General features: G+C 40.6%; 2 protein-coding genes across 5 annotated transcripts in view; both read left to right on the top strand.

Moving 5' to 3' along the window:
* Window positions 1–19,543, top strand: part of cfap61 (cilia and flagella associated protein 61) — a 49,932-nt gene extending 30,389 nt beyond the window's left edge. Inside the window, exons 17-26 of one of the 4 annotated variants that reach the window (XM_062045203.1) lie at window positions 4,479–4,571; window positions 4,641–4,809; window positions 4,986–5,163; window positions 5,530–7,193; window positions 7,261–7,588; window positions 8,204–8,286; window positions 8,389–8,594; window positions 9,174–9,270; window positions 17,012–17,187; window positions 19,376–19,543. In XM_062045203.1, coding sequence (XP_061901187.1) covers window positions 4,479–4,571; window positions 4,641–4,809; window positions 4,986–5,163; window positions 5,530–7,193; window positions 7,261–7,588; window positions 8,204–8,286; window positions 8,389–8,594; window positions 9,174–9,270; window positions 17,012–17,170 — 2,977 coding nt within the window. In that variant the 3' untranslated portion in view covers window positions 17,171–17,187; window positions 19,376–19,543. Of the gene's footprint in view, window positions 1–4,478; window positions 4,572–4,640; window positions 4,810–4,985; window positions 5,164–5,529; window positions 7,194–7,260; window positions 7,589–8,203; window positions 8,287–8,388; window positions 8,595–9,173; window positions 9,271–17,011; window positions 17,188–17,476; window positions 17,592–17,642; window positions 17,722–19,375 lie in introns of those variants that run through there. The other 3 variants (XM_062045204.1, XM_062045206.1, XM_062045205.1) reach the window with 3 other exon arrangements.
* A 437-nt stretch (window positions 19,544–19,980) lies between these two features.
* LOC133648783 (insulinoma-associated protein 1a-like) lies at window positions 19,981–21,401 on the top strand. The gene has a single exon (XM_062045208.1). It carries the CDS (start codon window positions 19,988–19,990, stop codon window positions 20,969–20,971), a length of 984 nt encoding a protein of 327 aa, XP_061901192.1. The 5' UTR covers window positions 19,981–19,987; the 3' UTR covers window positions 20,972–21,401.
* The last annotated feature ends 1,309 nt before the right edge of the window (window positions 21,402–22,710 follow it).

Here is a 22,710-nt window from a genome sequence, read left to right as displayed (position 1 = left end):
CAGTGCCACCCACACTGGTTTAAATGTAACTTAGGTTATGGGTTTCCTTATGTAAAGTGCTTTGAGTCACTAGAGAAAAGCGCTATATAAATATAATTCACTTCACTTTATTTATTTGTATATATCCTATTTGCTGAAGTAGTTCTATTGTTGTTGTTTTTGTTGTTGTCTCTCTCTGACTTGTCCCGCTCTTTCTTCTTTCTATTCTCTCCTGCTCTGGTCAGGCTGCTCAAAGCACTAAATATTAGGACTGCGAATCTTTGGGTGTTCCACGATTTGATTCAATATCGATTCTTGGGGTCACGATTTGATTCAAAATTGATTTTTTTCGATTCAACGCGATTCTCGATTCAAAAACGATATTTTCCCGATTCAAAACGATTCTCTATTCATTCAATACATAGGATTTCAGCAGGATCTACCCCAGTCTGCTGACAGGCAAGCAGAGTAGATTTTTGTAAAAAGCTTTTATAATTGTAAAGGACAAGGTTTTATTAACTGATTGCAATAATGTAAATTTGTTTTAACTATTAAATGAACCAAAAATATGACTTATTTTATCTTTAATAATAATAAATAATAATAATTATTATTTGTGAAAATAATGGACACAGTGTGCTGTCAAGCTTATGAGATGCGATGCAAGTGTAAGCCTATTGTTCTTTTTTTTTTTTTATAAATGTCTAATGATAATGTCAATGAGGGATTTTTAATCACTGCTATGTTGAAATTGTAACTAATATTGATACTGTTTGAGTTTGAGTTTGAGTTTATTTCGAACATGCAAGCATACAACATGATACATCACAATTTCCAGTTTCTCTTTTCAACATGTTTGAAAAGGAGTAGGAAGAAGCAGAGCTTATTTAATCGTACCCCTTTTCCTTTACATAGTTGCTAAAACTTTTGTTCACTTCCTGTTCTCAATTTATTCACAATATACTCCATAAGTAATCACAATAATGTTTCTATTCTTGACTTAGGTGATCTATATATACAACTGATGAATATGTTTTTGCTTTTTTTCCTGACATATTTCAATGGTTATACATTCTAAGATATTATCTATAGCAAATGACATGTTTTTTACCACTTTGTAGTTCAGGGGCCGTACTTATCAAGCTTCTTAGAGTGCCATTTTACACTTAAGTCCTGAGAATTTGCGAAATTTAGTCCTACTCTCAAACTTAAGAATAAAAGCTTTTTATCAACGTTCTTAAGTCTAAGAATCACTCCTACTCTCCACGATATTTAAGAGACCTTCAGAGGTGTCTTAAGTGGTTAGGAGTTGCCAGCAGGGGATGGCACTGAGGCGAGAGAGACGTGCGCGAACGTTCAGGGAACGGAACAATGTTTTTTTTTTTTTGATGACGAGCAGCTGATCAAACGGTATCGTTTAGACAGAGCGGATATTATTTTTGTCACATATTTAATACTTTTCGATTCCTTGTTGATTTCTGCATGTGTCTGCAGTGGGCTAGTATATATAGAGCCACCCACACCAGTTTCAAATTAGTTGCCTAATTAATGAATTGGAAAGAAAATGTTATGACAGTAGCGTATGTGTGTGGCCGTGAGGTGAGTGACGTCAGTGAGTGTGTGGGCGATAGAAGAGAGGGAGCGGTAGCGTGAGTGCCGGCAGGGACTAGTTTGTTTTGTATTATTTTGTAGTTTATTGTCAAAATATACACTCACATTGTCCACTTAAATATTTCCAAGATATTTCTTTATTCTTAGACAACGGATTCCCTTCCGTGATTGGTCATTTCTATGGACACAGAAATGACGTCACCTAAAATTCCGTTTACGGCACATAGTAATGTCGTAATTCAGCTCTGAGTGTGACACTTAAGATTCAGTCCTACACTTCGCTGAAAGTGTGAGTAAGACGCTTGATAACTAACTTTTAAGTGCAGCTTTCAGCGAAGAATTTATTTACTCTTAAGTCAACTCTTAGCAGACTTCTTAGGAGTAATTCTAAGAAGCTTGATAAGTACGGCCCCAGGTTCTTCATCACGTACACAGCTAATCCTCCTCCATTTTTGTTGGTTCTGTTGATGTAGTTTAGTTCATATCCTTCCAGATCAAAATCTATTCCTTTTTTATCATCAATCCATGTTTCTGTGACAGCAATCACTTTGAAGGGTTCGTTGATGTGTTCCAAAAAGTTCTTAATATTGTTGTAGTTTGCATACAAGCTTCTGCTATTAAAATGAATAATTGACAATTTGTTATCACATTTAATGTTGCTATTATATTGTTCATCTGTATAATAAAAACAATTATTACTAATGTGGGAGAAAAATGTGTATCTCGATCTACATCATTTTCCAAATCCTGGTTTTTGTGATCTTTGTTGCAGAAATTTTTTAGTTCCATATTTTCTTGTTCAACAATCTTTGATGTTGTTTCAATAATCTCTATAAGTGTAGGTGGATGCAATCCTGAATCTAGGTCCTCTTGTTTAGTCGTCCCTTGGAACATAGTGGTGTCGATGCTGAATTTAGGTGCTTGTTTTCCGTCAGAGTCCATTATCATCGTTGTTGTGGTAGCCGTGTAAACTTTAAAAATTGTCCAGGTCCTTGCTGTCATGGACAGCAAGTACTCTTGCTTCTGGACCTCCATTCAGCTTGATGTAGATTTTACAGTTGGCGCTCCAAGTTCCCTGGATTTTTCCCTGCTTCCTCAAGTCGCGTGCTTTCTTGGCGATTCCAGCATTACGTTTTGTGAGATGCTCATTCATGTACAAACTTGTTCCCTTCAGCTTCTTTCCCTGTCTCAGCAGTGCCATTTTGGATTTTCTGTTTACGAGTTTCACGAGCATGACTGGAGTGGCATTGTTGTTTCTTCCGTTCAGTGGGATGCATGTTTCGATGGTATTAATGTCAATTTCAATTTATTTTGATTGCAGAAAGTTGACCACTTGCTGTTCTGCTGAGACCATATCCGTTTCATCTGGTTCCCCTTCATTATTCACAGCTTTCGCATAGGATCTTGGTTTAATTCGGTGCCCTGTTACGATAATATCATTCATTCGTTTATCCTGATCCATTTCATCTATGATATTCCTCAGCATGTTGTTGTCTTCTTGAAGGGTCTTCATTTGTTTGCTCATTTCAGTGGCTTCATTATTTCTGGAGTTGTTCTGAGTTTGCAGACTTTCTATATTTAGCTGCAGACTTTTCACATCTTGTTTGTGTTCTGTTGTTGCTTTTCTCAGATCTTTTTTCATTTCTTTAATTTCTTCTTTAATTTCTTTCATATCATCTTTCCATCCATCGATCATTTCTTTCCATTTTTCTATAATTTCTTCTTTAAATTCATGGAATAGTTTTTGTAGTATCCCTTCTTGATTCCCATCATGTCCTGTGTCCAGCCTCAAATCTTGTTCCCATTTGTGTCCTGTATCAGTTGACCCCGAAGGTTTCGGGATTTCGGTCTTTCCTTTACCTTTTCGCATCGCGGCAGTCGCTGACGTCAGTGCCTCTTGCGCCGTTCAGAGATCAATTTGAGGTGTCAGCCTGTCAACTTATATCACTCTGCGAAGTCGGAATCACTTTAAAACAGCTGTAAACTCGCCGTAGCTTTTGGTTGCATCAAGGCCATTCGAGGGAGTCAAATCGTAGATTAAGATGTTGTTTTTCTTCGAGCAGTCAAAACAATGACATTCCTGCTCTGTGTCCGTGCTCTCTCAGCTAGGCTAACGGCTCTTCCAACACGCCTTATTTCAACGTATCAGTGCCTCTCAACTGACCAAAATCAGATCGAAGATGCCAGGTGACTCTCCTGTGGCTGTGATCGCAAATCATCGCAAATCAGTGGTCAAAATCTGCAGACTTAACAAAAACTCTGGTAGCAGAAGCGGAGCCTTTTTCTTTGCGTCCTCTCTCATTGACAGGAAGTGCTTTGTTGTTGATAATATTCATTTTTGTTTCACTACTTTTAGTTTGTTCTGTGTCGTGTTTGTGTCTCCTCTCAATTGCTCTGTTTATTGCAGAGTGTTGCTGGGTCGGGTTTGGTTTTGGAATTGGATTGCATTGTCATGGTATTGCTGTGTATTGTTTTGTTGGATTGATTAATAAAAAATAAAAATAAGTAAAAAAATACATAGATTTTTAAAAAATGAGAATTGATTCTGAATCGCACAACGTGAGAATCGCGATTCGAATTCGAATTGATTTTTTCCCACACCCCTACTAAATATATTCATTTAATCAAGTAAAATACAAATAGGTCAACAAGAGAAATATCCCCCACTTCTCCTTTGTAAAGAAAATATGGGCATCTACATCAACAATATGATTTGCCTGAGTGGATGGATGGGACATATAAAAAAACAAATTTAAAAAAACATTAGCTATAAGTGGTTCTGACGCGGCCCAGCTAGCTGCACCTTTGTTTTTAGACAAACGTGGACTTAAGCATTAGGACCCCTCCAGGAAGTACAAAGTTCTAAGTCAATCTAAATGTCTCTGCAGTCCCCACCTAAGATTCAACAACCTCACCCTCATCTCAACGCATGGTTTCCCTGACAACAGCAGCCTCCAAGGTGCAAAGTTCCTGTCCACAAGGCAAGTACGTGCTGTACCAGCCCTGTGTTGAACATGCTGGTTCTGAACATGATTTACCGCCTCCTGCAGCCATGCCTACAGCAGCGGAGACCTGCAACTGTTGCCACTACGCTCCTGCGTCACAGAGATCGCCGCCAAGATGGTCGCCATTGACAGGAAGTCCAAACACGTGCTGGTGTCCAGCGGTGCTAAGGTTCCCTACGATTACCTCGTCCTCTGCACCGGCCTGCAGTACCAAGTGAGTTCTGCTTAATGTTTCATATCCAGAAATACACAATAAAAACTCTTAAATTTTCACTATTTGTGAAGATTATCACTAATTGTGTGTTATATATACTTGGCCAATGAAACTGATTTTGATTCTGATTCTGTTCATCACATACTTTGTGCTTCTTCTTCTTCTTGTTCTTATAGGTTCCATGTCCAACACTACTGGATCCGAACCAGGAGGACACAAACGAGCATCAACAAGGGCTGTCCTGCCCCTCCAGGTACACCGGGCCGGTACCGTCGAATTTCTTCACTCTCAACGACCAACATGACTGTGCAACCGCCCGCCAATGGCTGCTTGACAACTTTACGAGGAAGAAAGGTATACACACACACACACACACACACACACACACACACACACACACACACACACACACACACACACACACACACACACACACACACACACACACACGCACACACACACACACACACACACACACACACACACTTTTAGTGCTGGCCGGTCTTTCTTTAATGTTGACATCACAGGAGTCAGCACCATGGACAGTGACCATTTTTGATCTTCAGGTTTCAGTCTTGTTTGCAAGAATTCTAAATGATTTCAATAATGTTTTTGTGTACTACTCATCCTGGAAATATTCTTTCTGCACTTGTGTTTATTATGTTTTATCATTAAGATGCCAGTTTAGAAGCTTCACGCTAACACTGTCCTTCTCACCAGATAACGCTATTGTCTACGGAAACAGCATTGATGTCTTCACCACCGTGGAGACGTTGCTCCGTCTTGGAGTGCGAGGTGCCTGTATTCACCTGGTCCTGCCTCCTCTGGAACGTGTCATTTGCAGTAACCCGCCTCCCGACGCTGAGATGTCCAATGGCCCGCCTCCTGACTCTGACTTGTCCAATGACCTGCCTCTTGACTCTGATGCATCCAATGACCCGCCTACCAACTCTGATGCATCCAATGACCCGCCTCCCAACTCTGACACATCCAATGACCTGCCCCCTGACTCGTTCAGTGACCCGCCTACCAACTCTGATGCATCCAATGACCCGCCTCCAAACTCTGACGCATCCAATGACCCGCCTCCCAACTCTGACACATCCAATGACCTGCCCCCTGACTCGTCCCATGACCCGCCTCCTGACTCGTCCATTGACCCACTTCTTGATTTATCCAATGTCATGCTTCCTGACTCTGACGCATCCAATGACCCGCCTCCCAACTCTGATGCATCCAATGACCCACTTCCCGACTCTGCTGCATTCAATGACCCGCCTCTCAACTTTGACGCATCCAAAGACTCACCTCTTAACTTTGATGCATTCAATGACCCACTTCCTGACTCTCACATGTCCAATGACCCGCAACCTGACTCTGGCGCATCCAGTGACCCACCACCTGACTGTGACGCATCCAATGACCCGCCTTCTGACTCTGATGCATCCAATGACCTGCCTCCTAAATGTGACACATCAAATGACCCGCCTCCTGACTCTGACACATCTCGTGATCCACCTCCTGATTGTGACGCATCCAACTTTGAGGCATCCAATGACCCGCCTCCGGACTCTGACTCGTCCAATGACCCACCTCCTGACTCTACCACATCCAATGACCCACCTCCCAAATCTGTCACATCTAATGACCCACCTCCTGACTCTGACACATCCAATGACCCACTTCCCTATTCTGACGCATCCAATGACCCACCTTCCAATGACCCACTTCCCGATTCTAACGCATCTAATGACCCACCTCCTGACTCTGACACATCCAATGACCCACTTCCCAAATCTGACGCATCCAATGACCCACCTTCCAATGACCCACCTCTCGATTCTAACGCATCCAATGACCCACCTCCCGACTCTGAAGCGTCCAATGACCCGCCTCCTGACTCTGACTTATCCAATGACCCACCTCCCGACTCTGAAGCGTCCAATGACCTGCCTCCTGACTCTGACTCATCCAATGACCCACCTCCTGATTCTAACGCATCCAATGACCCACCTCCCAATTCTAACGCATCTAATGACTCCCCTTCCGATTCCAAAGCATCCAATGACTCACCTTCCGATTCCAAAGCATCCAAGTACCCACCTCCTGACTCTGAAGCGTCCAATGACCTGCCTCCCGACTGTGACGCGTCCAACGATACACCACCTGAGAGTGACGACTACAGTGCCCTGCCCGCAGAGCCCAGTGTTTCCTACTTTGTTGACCCCGCTGTGGAGAAAGCTGTGATGTCCTGCCTGCAGAAGGCCCGGGTTCATGTCCACCGGGACTGCTTGATGACCCACATGAACGATGGAGGTCATCCTGATCCTCTCATGTCGGTATCTTTCAGCACCGCCTCAGAACCTCTCCACCTGCCATGCGGAGTAAGTTAAGTGCCCCATGGATCGGTATGATCATCACCTGCACACATGTGTCCTGTCTTCTTGTCAGGTGTTCATCAACCTGTCCAATAAAGGAGTGGACTACGACGCATTCAGGAGCATCAGCAGCTCCTTCCTGGTCTTTGACGGCCGGCTGGTCATCGACGCCATGTTTCACACCAACGACCCCTCAATTTGGGGTGCTGGCCCGCTCACCAAATTCTCTCGTTCGTACTACAGCGAGGAGTGGTCGCATGCCAACTTCAACTCCAAAGAGGTGGGCCAGGAGTTGGCAGCCATGTTGCTGACCCACTTCGACCCCACATTGGAGCCGGTTGACGAGACACCAGGCGCCACCGACCGACTGGTTCCCATCTACAAAAGTCCAATGATTCAAGGTCCCATTTTCACACTGTGCTATTGAAATATATTCAGTACATCTTCACACACACACACACACACACACACACACACACACACACACACACACACACACACACACACACACACACACACACATATATATATATATATATATATATATATATATATATATATATATATATATATATATATATATATATATATATATAGGTATATATGTATACATATACGTATATACGTATATGTATACATATACACATACACACATATATATATATATTATAGTACCACACATAAGATCACTTAGTCAGTATCCAGCACAATTCTGTTTCCATTAGAAGCATGAAGAAAACAAAATAACATTATCTGTTTGTCATATTACCTACTGTAAATATACATGTCAGCAAATAGTACATGTCCAAGAAATATATCTTTAAAAACATCCAAAAACTGAAGAAAACCAAATAACATTATCTGTTTGTCATATTACCTACTGTAAATACACATGTCAGCAAATAGTACATGTACAAGAAGTGTATCTTTACAAACATCCAAAAACTTCATGTAGTAGGTGGTGTACCTAATGAAGTGTCCATTGAGTGAGCAGAGGCGTGTTTGTGTGTGTACAGGTGGGAAGTTACCGGGAAGATTCAACTTTCTGCATGTCACCAAACCAGCTGCCAGCAGCCAGTCAGGAACTTTTATTGGACACGTATGTTTACGTCTTTCCTTTTTGACCACATCCACCTCCCCCCTGAATGATGGACCCCCCCCCCCCCCCAACTCCCACCCCACCACACCGTGCTCCCTACAGGGTCGACACGTGGCGACAGGACAGGCGGAGAAGGGAGACTATCTCTGTCTGCATCTGGACCACAACGAGTTGGTGGAGACACTTACCTGTTTGTCCCTAAAGCCCCTTCCCGTCCCGAACCTCCTGTGTCTGTACGGCAAGCACCAGACGCTCCTGGGTCAGCTTCTGGTCCGTATTGACCTGGGCCAGATCCAGGACCTCTACAGGTGCACACCACTCACCTCATGCCAACATGACCGACATGTCTTCTTTTCTGTATGTCTGTGTGTGTGTGTGTGTGTGTGTGTGTGTGTGTGTGTGTGTGTGTGTGTGTGTGTGTGTGTGTGTGTGTGTGTGTGTGTGTGTGTGTGTGTGTGTGTGTGTGTGTGTGTGTGTGTGTTTGTTAAACAGCAGGTGACCTGCTTTTGAGGTTTCAATACAAATGACCTGTGCCAGACTATTGTCCTCTGCCTCCTAATCTGTTTATGCAGCTTGCCAATCTGTCTTTGTGGACAGTGCGGGACAAGACAAAGAAGCCTTCTTCCCTACCTCCCACCACCCGTATCACTCACTGAACCCCTTTTGCTGGTCAGCTGACTTGTAAAGTCATTGGGGCGAATGACAGCTTATCAGAACCCGTTAAAATCAATGAACACTTGCTCATTGTCATCTTCTTGCGAGAGTAATATGAAAGAGAAAATGCGTGGCACCGATGATGTATTTACACTTTTGTGATTAAGGTTGTATAAGGCAACTACTTTATCAACTCCCAGCATGACCCTGAGTTTCTGCCCCCCATGTTACAGTTTCTTCAAGCAAAGCTGGTGTCTGGCCATCTTTCACGACCGCTTCTGTGACTTTGAGGAAGAGCTGGTTTACGTCACCTCAGCCAACACTCTCACTGTAAGCATGCATGTGTTTGTTCACAATCATACCTTCATACACAGCAATGAAGTGCAGGGAGGTTCGTGCTTGGCGAGCCACTGACTCATTTGGAATTTAGTTTTACTTAAATTCATGTTCATATGTTGTGATCAATGTTAATACAGATCGGTCATTAAAGTTGGGGTACTTGAATCTTGTGTCACCAGGCATTCAAATTGCAAATCCTGCACCCCACTCTGCACACCTCGCTAATAGTCCCTCACAGTCTCCTCCTCTCTGGAAGTACACGGAATTGCGCACGAGAGCTGTATGTGCACACGCATACGTTGTTGACAGTCTGAAGTTTCATCAAACGATCCCCTAGTTCGCCACTTAAAAAGGATAAACACAAAATATAGGAAAATGGAACACTAGATTACCTGTCTAGGAGGAAAACAGCCACTTGCGTGTCCAAAATGAGTCCAAAGCCGGCCCGCAATGCCCTCCATCTCAAACACGCCGGACCAATATTTATTTGAGTTCTGGCTCTTCTTTAGTTTTTTTTAGATGTACAGCGTCTTTCTTTTCTTCCTCTGATTTCCTCTGTTGGGTTTTTTAGCATTATATGCTTTAAAGGCAAGCGCAGGTATTGCGATCTTTTCAGGTGGGTGTTCGGCAGCCATGCTTTACTGCAAACAAGTTCGCACCGTGCACACGCTTATATCGCGTCAGCCAATGAGGATGCTCCTTTCGTGGGCTCTGTTCACCCCACCTTTCTCTAAATCCTGTGGTTGACTCTGGACGGGTTGACCGCCAGGAAGACAAATTATTTTGTCTTCCGGGGTTTTATTTACTAAAATACTTAATTATAAGGCACAGACAGCACACAGACGTACAGTTTTTTCCAAAAATTCCATCCATCCATCCATCCATTTTCTACCGCTTATTCCCTTCGGGTCGCGGGGGGGCGCTGGAGCCTATCTCAGCTACAATCGGGCGGAAGGCGGGGTACACCCTGGACAAGTCGCCACCTCATCGCAGGGCCAACACAGATAGACAGACAACATTCACACTCACATTCACACACTAGGGCCAATTTAGTGTTGCCAATCAACCTATCTCCAGGTGCATGTCTTTGGAGGTGGGAGGAAGCCGGAGTACCCGGAGGGAACCCACGCAGTCACGGGGAGGACATGCAAACTCCACACAGAAAGATCCCTACTGCATTATTTTTGTTATGACGTTATACTGTATGACGCTCATATGATTTTTTTTTTTAGTTAAAGAATATAACTTAGGTACCCCAGCTTTAAGCTATAAAGAAAGGAAGATAATAATTAACTTTTTTAATAATGTTATCAAATACTTACCAGTGTATTTATTTTGTTTTTTCATAAAATTAAAATAACATGTGTAGTTTTAGCTTTAATTTGTATTTGAAGTAGGAAAACTTAATTTGTTTTAAAAATAAAAGTATGATCATTTTTCTGTTTTGTCTAAAAGTCCACTTTGGAGAAGTTTTTCATCTTTGGATATACTGTACATGTTAGCAGCTACATTTGTTTGTTTGTTTGTTTCTTTGTTTGTTTGTTTGATCGTTCATTCATTCATTTATTCATCATTCATCATTCATTCATTCATTTGTTTTTTTTTCATTCATTTATTCATGAATTCACTCATTATTTACTCATTATATTTATTAATTTAGACTCTCTTTCATTTCTTTATTTATTCATTCATTTATTATTTCCTTCATTTCTTTATTCATTCATTTATTAATTTCTTCATTCATTTATTCATAAATGTATTCATTTATTATTTTTAAAAATGTATTATTATTATTAAAATATCTTTCTTGCATTAATTTTCCTGATTTTAGCGCTAACACATTAACGCTGCAGTTTTTGTAATTCAAGAAAGTTAAAAAAAAAAAATGCTACCACTGACTTTTTCCTTTATGTATTAAGATGGCAGCGACAAGCACATACATAAAAACATACAATACAATATACATTTATATATATATGTATATATATATATATATATATATATATATATATATATATATATATATATATATATATATATATATATATATATATATATATATATATATATATATAGAAGGATAGATACATGAAATACATGTATGGATACATATATATATATATATACCTGTGTATATATATATACCTGTGTATCAGTGGCACTGCATCATCACAGTCAGATTTACAAACATATGAACCCTAAATAGTATCTTATTCACCATGTGATTGGCAGCAGTTAACGGGTTATGTTTAAAAGCTCATACCAGCATTCTTTACACAACTGTAGCACACAAAAAAGCACATTTAATAAAAAAAAATATTATTATGGTCTTACCTTTCTTGCTGGACATCCACACAACCAGCCTTTGCGTGTGTACCACGCCGTTTGAAAAGAACGGGTCTTCTGTCCCGAAGTCAAAAGCAAACCTTTTAGCTCCGGCGTTGGTCTACCTTTGATTATTACCTCCTGCTTCGATTGAAAGTCCAGTTTAGAAAACTGTTTTATTTTAAATATGTAATCCTCCATGTTTTTAATAAAAGTCCAGGCGAGAGGAAATAAACAATCGCTTGCAAACTTTTTTTTTTCTTTCTTTTTTTTCTTCTGCGGCCGAGGAATGATCTCTGGGATCACTACCGCCCTCTACCACCAGGAGGCCGGATTACTGCGAGCCTCAACCAGTACGTCTTTTGCAGCAGATTTATGAATGCTCAGCACAAGAAATACGTTACACACATACAGTATTTGACAAAATACACTGTACATTATATACCTCAGCTAACTAAACTATGCCATAGTTTAGTTAGCTGATATAATTCATATAGCAATACAGTCTCACTGCACAGCAGCTCAGCAGTTAGCCGAGTCATTGTGCACAATCCATGTTGAGGCACAAATCAGTGACGTGCCTCAACTGGCTGCTGATCACCGCACGTCTCTTCTCAGTATTTGAACGGCAAATGTGAAAATAAAAATAAAAATAATCTAAAACTGGAGAAGTTAAATGGAAAATAACTTTAGTATAATCACTGGATACATATAACAATTTAATTCTTTTTTTTTTCTTTTTACATTTTTTTTCTTTCCATGATGGCAGGTGAGGCCCCGCTTCCCCTGCCTCTAGTGACTGCACGCCACTGCTGTGTGTATATATATATATATATATATATATATATATATATATATATATATATATATATATATATATATATATATATATATATATATATATATATATACGTACTATACATTAAACACACGTTAGATTCATACATAATGTGCATTACATGCATACTGTACATGATAAGCATACATAAATACATAAGAAATATTCATGAAATACATTACCCTTCCTGTAAGTCATGATACATCTTTATGCAAACATAATATTGGCGACATGGTAAGGCAAGGCAAGGCAAGCTTATGTATAGAACACAATTCGTGCACTAGGCAATTTAAAGTGCTTTACCAAAAATTAGAAGAAGTCAAAAATAAAACAATCATAATTAAAATTAAAACAGAAAATATAATCATCATAAAAACAATCAAATTAAAATTTAAATCAAAGCGTGTAGCTAAAATACGTTTAGTTGTCATATGCACAGTTAAACAAAAGTCTGCCTTTGAACATTGCCAAAATTGAGGCCTTTCTCAGATCTTCTGAAAGACAATTTTAAACTTTAGGACCATTAAACTGAAACGCAGCCACACCATGTTTTGTCCTGACTCTGGGCACCAGGAGGAGACCACTCCCTGCGGAGACCGGGATGGTTCAAATGGTTCTAACATGTCAGAGATGTACTAAAAATGTGTACATAACCAAAGTTGTTTGAAAGTTTATTCTTTGAGCATCAGTAAGCCAGTGCAGTAACCTAAGCACTGGACTAATATGGTCATACAGTATTTCCTGGTTTTAGTCAGGACTCGAGCAGCTGCATTCTGGATGTACTGCAGCTGGTTTGCAGCTCACTTAGATAACCCAGTGAGAAGGCCATAACAGTAGTCTAACCTACTGGAGACACAGGCATGGCTTAGTATTTCTAAGTCTGATTTAGATATTATTCCTCTGATTTTGGCAATGTTTTTTCAGGTGGTAGAAAGCTGTTGATGTTATTGACTTAATGTGACTGTTAGTTCAAGTCTGAGTTTGTTCTCACCCCTAAATTTCTAACATTATTACTCCGTTTCAGGGAGAGGGTCTCAAGGTGACTAATAATAGTTTCTCTTTGCTTTTGTAGGCCACATACAAATATTTCAGTTTTGCTTAAATTTAGCTGAAGAATATTGTTTTGCATCTACACACTGATCTGTTCCATGCAGTGACAAAGTAAATCAACAGGCCGACATTTACCTGCCGTCAGTGGCACGAGTGTCATCTGCATAGTTGTGGTTGGACACATCAAAGCTGTGTATGAGCTAGCCTAGTGGCAGCATGTACAAGTTGAACAATATGGGTCCAAGAATCGAGGCCTGAGGGACCCCACAGGTCATAGCGATTTGGTCAGAGACCCAGTTACCAATTTCAACAAAGTATGTCCTATGATCGAGATAGGACTTGAACCAGTCAAGAAAAGAACAAGATTCTCACCCAGTTTTCTAAGCACTGACATTAGATACTCTAATCCAACGTGTCAAAGGCAGAACCAAGACCAAGACTTTTCCTGCGTCTGTGTTCATTTGTCTCCTTGATCAGCGCTGTTTCGGTGCTGTGGTGAGGCCTAAAGCCTGATTGGAAAGTATCAAACACATTGTTGAACAGGAGAAAGTCATTAAGCTGTTGGTATACAACTTTTTTCCAGGATTTTTCCAAAAATGCAAGGTTTGATATGGGCCAATGGTTGTTCAGCACTGTGGTATCAAGACCATTCTACTTCAAGAGGGGCTTAATGACATCCGTTTTAAGGCCTTTGAAAATGTTCCAGTCTGAAGTAAGATGTTAACTAGATGAGCAAATTGTGGTAACAAACAGCTCAGCACAGACTTTATGAATCTAGTGGGTAACTCAGCAAGACAGCATGTTGATGGTCTCGGACTGTGGATGATTTCTTCAACTGTTTTGTCAGTGACAGGAGTGAAATGTGCCAGCTCTAGTTGACGAGCTGATTGGAAAGTAACTATTTGTTTTCCAGGAATTATTGCATTTGTAATGCCTTAAACTTTATCATGAAAAAATATTGCAAACTCATTGCTCTTTCATGTAGCAATGAGTTCTATTGGAAGGGAAATTGTAGGGTTTGCTCATCTGTTTACCGTAGCAAACAGGACACAATAGTTGTTACTTCAGTTTGTGATGATATCAGAAAAATATTTTTCCCTTGTCCTACGCAAAGTCTGGTTGAACACATTTAACCTTTCTTTGTAAATCACGTGATGAACTTGGAGCTTTGACTTGCGCCATTTCCGTTCAGCTCTGCGGCACTCCTTTTTCTGTGCTCAGACCGAGTCTTCATTTCTCCGTGGTACCTTTTTCCTACTTTGTCCATTGCAACCTTGACAGGAGCAATAGCGTCCAAAACATTTTCAACTCTTGATGTACAGTATATGAGTTCAACAAATCATCAACTATAGCATACAGGTTTTTTTCAAACCTTATAATTTCCCCAAAGTGCATCCCTATCCTGTTATTTATGAGTCTTCCCCATCAACCGCAGACCTAACCTCTGGTTTGGGTCAAAGAAAACACAGAAATTATCTGATAAAGCAACATCGATAACATTCACGTTTGAAATAGCAAGACCCTTAGTTATTATCAAATCACGAGTGTGGCCTCTGCTGTTGGTGGGCTCGTTTACATGCTCAGTTAGACCCAACATTTCAAGGACAGCACTGAGTCCTTCAGCATGCCTGTCATTGGCTACATCCACACACACATTAAGTCCCCTGTAATGGCCATACAGTCAAACTCAGTGCACATAATAATTGCATTATTTCGTAAAATCATCAAAAAATAATGAGAATGTTGTACTGGTTTGTAAATAGTGATATAAAGTATGGCTGATTGTTTTGTCTCCATTTTTAATGACACATACTCAAATGATTTTAAAAAAAAACAAAAAACAATGACAATTTGTGGGTACGTATATTGTCCCTGAATATGGCACAAACACTCACACCCCTCTGGTTTTCTCGTGTCTCAAACACATAGTTAAAGTGAGGTGGAGTAGTTTCAATCATACCTACTTTTGCTGTGTTTATGTGGAGCCATGTCTCAGTTAAAAACCATAAAATCAAAATTGTCAAGAATCTCTGGAGGATGTAGATGCAGCGGGTTTGAACCAGGTTTGTGGTGAGGGCCGTGGTGAAGGTGATAGTGATGCAAGAGTTGCTGCATCAGAATCTTGTGTTTGGAATTCTGGAGGTGCTGTAGTTCTTGCGTGGCAGCGGAGAAGTTCTTCTTCCGCTTCCCTTCTCTTCCCCCTGTGCCAGCACAGCATCCCGTCCAGGACTATTCTGATGCCTCAGAGCGTAGACGAGGTTATCCGTCAGTCGTCTCTCTCCACCTCTGTTCAGGTGTGGGCCTTTCCCCTGAAACCGATCCTCTCGTTGCCAGAAGAGATTGAAGTTGTCAATAAAATGCAGTCCTCTGGAGTCACAGACTTTGGACCGCCATTGCAATATATTGGGTTGGAGGCAATAAACAGACGAGGTGATGAAGTACGTCTCTTTACTGTAGACTTCCAGAACAGACTCAACACACGTGACGTCAGGTGCGCAACACCACGTAAATCGTTGGCCAACCAAAAAGTAACCCCAGTACGCTATAGCCAACATTCACCAGGAGATGGCAACAGACAAACAAAGATCACTCTATTACAGCCATGTCTTCAGCTGAAGCAGCCAGATGAATTTGTTTATCTTTCTGTCGATGTTTGAGAGAGGTCCAGTGATGAGTGTAGATATTTCCACTTTATCAACACTTTTAACTAGTTTATTAAAGTCTTTCAGACCGTTGGTTTCTGATATACACTTTACCCACATGCAGAATCAGTTGTTTGATCCCTTGGTGTTTAGCCAGGACTTCAGGTAGCTGCTTTGTGAGGTAAGAGTCAATGGCACATGGATAGCTGCAAGTAAGCACTATTTTTATATTTATGTTCGATATGCCCATAGATACCAACGTTCTCACTTGGCTTTGGCCTAGCACCAAGTCCAATGCAGGTGTCTTTACAGAGTTATGGAAAAGACATGGTATTATTTAGCTTTTGCCTGTATGTCTTTTCAGCCTTTGATTTGGAGGTAATTGCAGACTTCTTATCATTGGACTCCACTGGGAGTGTCTCATTAAGTCTTTTTTCGCTTCCCAAGAAAAAACATAATTACTTGTAACGGACAAATTTATTTTTGACTTATACTTAACAACTTTCACAGGCAGACTTTGTTTGGGTTACTTCTTCAGCCATGTTGAGAAGGTTATTGTCGCTGGCTCATCAGATGGATTGTAAAGCCTAAAAAAAAGAGCATTGAAATGATTCAGGGAATCTTGCTTCACTTAAAAGAAACATAATACATTCATATTCAAGGCTTGTAGAATAATTTAAAAGCAAAAAAAAAACAGTAAGCAAGCAGGAGCAAACATCGACACGTCTGCACTTGAAAGCAGGAAGCAGAGCACGCCGACATGCTGACTTGTGTCCAAAACCATCCCCTTAAAATAAGCTTTTGAATTGTGATTGTGGTGCATGGTTACACTTCAATGAGACATCCAGGCTGAGTGATGCTTTGTTCACCCTTACAGGAAAGCGAGTTGAAGCAAATGGTTGCAGTGGAGGACAGCACTCATCATCAGGCTGTGATGAAAGACGATGCCAGTAAAGCAGCGCTCAGGAGGAGAGCTGCCAAATATTTGTCTTTCAACAGCAACCTGCTGCCCATGTTCACCTGTCCTCTGGACTAATGACATCTCTGCACCAGGTTCACTTTATTTATTGACATTTTATTATTATTATCTATTATTATTTATTTTTTTAACTTTTTTTTCATTGATATTTCTTTATCGTTTATTCATTGACACTTCATTTATTGACAATTTATTCAATGCGTATTTAATTATTGACTATCTTTTGACCATGTATTTATTGGCAGTTTATTCATTGACACCTCATTAATTGCCTCACGACCCCTGACAAGAGGTGTCCAAAGTGTCGATGAATAAAGTGTCTATTCATTGACACTGTATTCATTTAGTGTCAATGACTTAAAGGGGAACTGCATTTTTTGGGGAATTTTGGAACAAGCGCTTTTCGTGTCGTCCTCGCCAGTTCCATGTCCTAATTGGCGGTCAATGTGTCCCAACCTGTCGAATTACCTACCCAGATGTCACATGTCCAGGTGAGATGCATGATTTATGATCTACATAAAACTTACAGGGAGCAAGGAAGCGAGAAAGCAGCAGACCTCTCGATGATGTAAACATAGTGAGACACGGAATTGATCACGTCGACCGAGGTGAATCCCGGCGCCGCTATGAATAACTCTTCTGTGTTAGCACCTATAATAACAATATCTTAGTTAGTTTAGTTAGTTTATTATTCTTCGGTCAATCGTCAACAAAAAAACCAAACAGTTGTACATTCATAAATTGAAAATGAAAATGTTGCAGACCGAAAGGGTTTAGGCTGAAGTTGAACACTTATTGCGCCTAACCCTATATCATTAATACTTGGTTAATATTCAAGTCACGAAATGTAAATGGAGTATTGTTGCCGCTTTTTGGATGGTTATTTATTTGATTTTATGGGCGGAATAGTGCAGATCCCAAGCAGACTTTTATTTACATTTATTTAATATTTAGAATGCATTAAAAAAAATATCCCTCCGTCATCACGTCTTTCATAGTGATTGTGAACGATAGGCAAAATTCCAAAAAAAGTGCAGTTCCCGTTTAAGTCTCAATAAATAAAGTCATATTGACATATGGTGGATTATATTAGACAATAAGATTGTTTATTGCACAGCAGCAGACAAGGCAAATTGGCAAAAAGTATCAACAGAAGCAAAGCATAAGGCTTGAAAAAATAAAAAGTACAACTGAGGCAGAATAAACTGGTTATAAACAATAAATTGTCAAAACAAAAAGTGAAGCAGCACTGCTTGGGAAAGGGTAACAAAAGATTGGCCTGAAGCCGGATAAAAGTAGCAACAAAAGACTATAAACAAAAAATCAGAGGCGAGCCTGCAAGAAGACAGGAGTAACAATACATCTGAAAATATTTGCAAAACCAGCAAACTAATGTCAAGAAGGTCAGAAAATCCAAGCAACGATCCGCAACCAATGAATGCAGAGCACTGCTTAAAAGGGCCTAATGGCTTGATCAGTTTCAGGTGTGAATTTTCAGACCCAGCAAGGTTTACAAACACAAAAAACAGATGAAAAACCGAACAATGGGCAAAGTTACAGTAACAAAAAACTACAAAACCCAAAAGTTACAAAGATAACACATCTGCTGTCAACACTCTGTGAGACAATGTGATATCCACATCCAATCAGTGACAAAAGTATAATTTAATGTAATTTACATACTGATTATAATAAACATAGTAGTACAGTTAAAAAGTCTTGCGATGTACGACAGTATTCAATCATTCATTTAAAATATGTCTGCAGCACAACCTTCAATATTTACTGTATTTTCCAGACTATAGACTGCACCGGTACTTAAGCTGCATCCACTGAATTAAAAACAACAAAATGTTTTCCATATATTAGTCGAACCGGACCATAAGCCGCGGATATATATTTGTGAAATGTATTATTTACACAGAAAGATTTTGTATATGTGTAACTTACACACCTAATTGTTTCCAAACGGTGCATGCCATACGGCAGTAAAACAGCTGATCAAACAATGCAATGAAGAAAGTGTTGTTAATTTGGCTCTGGTAGCAGAGCAATAATTGAACACTTCATTAGGTACACTTATGAGGTCCAATTTTTAAAGAAATATTTGTGCTTGCATGACATCGGCAGGTTCTGCCTGCACTTTTTAGGTCAAATGAATTGGTCACATGTTTTTGAAACATCATCGTCCTTACAGCTGTATGCTAATAAGGCACACATATGCTAGCATGACAATGTACTAACATGATTATTATCTTCTAGAATGAGCCCACTGACACTTCGAGTGGCTGCACCGGTCACATGACCACATGTCATCTGATCCTCAATGAAGTTTCATGCAGATCACACTTTGACCTACTTGGACCCCGCCCCCCAAAATACACATGATTGCACTCAGCACACGTCTGGACACACGACCCCAAAGTTACCCCCCTGATGTGAACCCCTGTCCATACCCCCCCCCCCCCCCCCCCCCCCCCAGGGCCAGTCAGTATTTTGCTTGACAATAAAGTGATGATTTGATTCAAAGCATTGTTGTGTGTGTGCGTGGACTACTGTCACCATGCGGGTGTGTGTGTGTGCGTGCATGTGCGTGTCAGTGTGTGTGTGTGCGTATGCCCTGGAAGTGATCAAGTTGGTGGTGAGTGTTGGGGGGGAATCCTCCTCCTCACATCACAAATACAGGAGGGGTTGGCTGCTTGTGATTGGTCGAAAGAGGCACCCGAGTGGGAGGGGAGACAGGGGAGGGGGTTAAAGTGGTGTTAAAAAGAAGCAGCAATGTTTGATCCATTAGAACCCAAGCAGAAGCTCATGCACACGGGCCCCTTGCTTCCCACCTACACGCACGCACACACACACACAGTGCCTTCCAGCATGCCTCGAGGCTTCCTGGTGAAGAGGAGCAAGAGGTCCAATCCGATGTCGTACCGTTTCAGAACCGAGGATGAGGAAGACGATCTGCAGTCTTCATCTTCGCCCGTGCACAAGCGCGTGCGCACGCTGAAACCCCACTGCTGGCCGGCCGCTCCAGAGAGGACTACCAAGGGGGTCCAGTTCGGCGACCCGGAGGTGATGTACCGGTGTCTGTCCAGCCCGACACGGCCGGTCAGCAAAGAGCAGGACTTCACTTTGGGCTCGCTGACCCGCTCCGAGTCTTTCCCAGCCACGGCTGCTGCCCTCACGGCTCAGGACCACCTCTTCGAACCGGTGGACCTCAAGATGAACAACCGAACCGAATCCAGCACCACGATGGGGACCAAGCGGACCAAAGGGAAAGCCACGCCCACCAAGAGAAGCAAATCAATGCGGAAGCTGCACTTGGATGATGACGTCACCACTTCGCCGGTACTGGGTCTGAGGATTAAGGAGGTTCTGGTGGACCGGAAGCCTCCCGAGGGTGACGGTGAGTTTGTGTGTCAGCTGTGTGGGGAGGCATACCGGGACCCACTGAGCCTGGCCCAGCACAGGTGTTCCAGAATAGTTCGGGTAGAGTACCGCTGCCCCGAGTGTGCCAAGGTGTTCAGCTGCCCCGCCAACCTGGCCTCACACCGTCGCTGGCACAAACCCAAATTGACCAAAATGCTCCTCCCCACTTCCGCGGGCCGAGAAACGTCCAGTCCAGAACCTTTAGAGTCCGGTTCGGACGATGAACAGTTGGAGTGCGACCAGTGCGACAAAAAGTTCAAAGGTCACTCCCACCTGCGCAAACACCTAGCTTCCGCGCACATGCATTACGTGCACTATGTCCCCCTCAAACTGAGCAACGCCGCTGCCATGGAGACAAGCAACGAACGTCACTTCCGGCTGCTACACAGCATACAAAGCCCCGCCCACACTCCCAATGTCACCATCACGTGATCTTGCTCTAGAAGTCTAAAGAATGGCGAAAATGTTCGTAAAAATATTTAGTTTATCTTGTCATTTAGATTGTTTATTTTGTAATGTAGCTTGTTTATTTTGTCATTTTGTTTATTTTGTTCTATAGATTGTTTATTTTGTCATTTATCCTATTTATTTTTTTATTTAGCTAGTTTATTTTATCCTTTAGTTTATTTATATTGTAATTTAGCTTGTACAAAATGTTAGCATGTAGCCGCTAATGCCTTTGGATTACAAATCCTGCTGTAAAACTGCCTTAAACTTATATCTTATTTATTGGCTGTATTTGTGAACTTATTGTCTTATTACATGTGCTTGTATAGCCAAATTATTTAATTTGTCAAACATACTTATATATTTTATTGTATTATTTTTATTTAGTAAGCTCAAAGCAATCATGACTTTTTCTTTCGCCTTTTTTTTTACTCTTAGCTCTTCTTCTGCTTTGGATGTCCAAACACAATAAAGACCAAACTTCAACTGCTTGAGCTCTTTTTTAAACACAAACAGTACACTATCTTTACAAAAGTCAGTTTTTAATATTCACTCTAGTATTTCCTGACTAATAAAGTTTGTGGTATAGAACATTCCACAATCAAACTCATCGAATCTTCAGACATCGATGGAAGGGAGGCGAGTCGAGTACCTTGATTAAGTTCCTGTGTCCAGGTGTGTTGAAACAATATCTGTTTATTCCCCCATAAGCTGTGTTCATTATACACAAAAACAACTTTCAATGTGCAAAATCATAGATGATTTTGAGAAATTGTATTTGAACACAGCCCAAACAGTATTCATCAAATATTCCATTGCACTCTAAAATAATAAAGTGTTTTTCTCTAGTATGCCGCTGTGAATTTCACATGACTAGTTGCTTGATGTATCATATGTTGGCAAGAAAAGCAGCAGATAATAGAAATAATATCAGGGTCAGTTTCAAGCCTTTTTAATCACACAGAAATTTAACAATACAACACTGAACTTAATACGCGCAACATAATTATGCATATAATGCACCCGGTGTGCTTTTTACATCTATAGAGTCAGCAATAACAAAAACAAAGTTCCAGCTCTGCAATATGTGGACATACTAAATAAATACTTGAGAAAATACTTAATACAGCAATACAGCAACATTTCCTTTTTGTTTTCTGCTGTGAAAAAAGAAAACAAACTCACCTTTTTTCCAGACAAAAATCGTTCGATTCAATGATTTTATTAGAACAGTATTGATCCCTCAGGGAAATGATTGTTCCAGTAATAGCAACAGTGTGTGCAGTACACAAGACAGTGCACAGAGTACAACAAGAGACAGTTATTTCATTCTTCTGCAGATAAGGACTGGATCAACATAGAAAAAAAATCTGTTAATGAATTTGGACATTGATGTGGGGAGTTTATATTACATTAAAAATGACTTAATGAGATGAGGCAGAGCCCAATATAAGCTATGTTTAGCATTCTAAAACTGTGTCATAATATACTTGGAATCAACCAAATTACATTTTTGAATCAACTTCTTTTGTACAATCCATACATCATAATTAATACAAATTTGGTCAAATGCACTGCATATAAATGTAGAGGTTAGGGGTGCACAAAATAATCGAGTCACATCCAAATCACAATTCTTATTCATCTCGATTTTAAATCGGTTTATAATTTTAAAAAATCCATTAAAAAAAAATGAAAACAATTATTTTCTTTTTTTTTATAGG

The sequence above is a fragment of the Entelurus aequoreus genome, linkage group LG04 (assembly GCF_033978785.1).
Source record: "Entelurus aequoreus isolate RoL-2023_Sb linkage group LG04, RoL_Eaeq_v1.1, whole genome shotgun sequence".
NCBI classification, from domain to species: Eukaryota; Metazoa; Chordata; class Actinopteri; order Syngnathiformes; family Syngnathidae; genus Entelurus; species Entelurus aequoreus.
The sequence above is the reverse complement of the archived record's forward strand: the minus strand, read 5'-3'. Positions and strand labels throughout refer to the sequence as shown.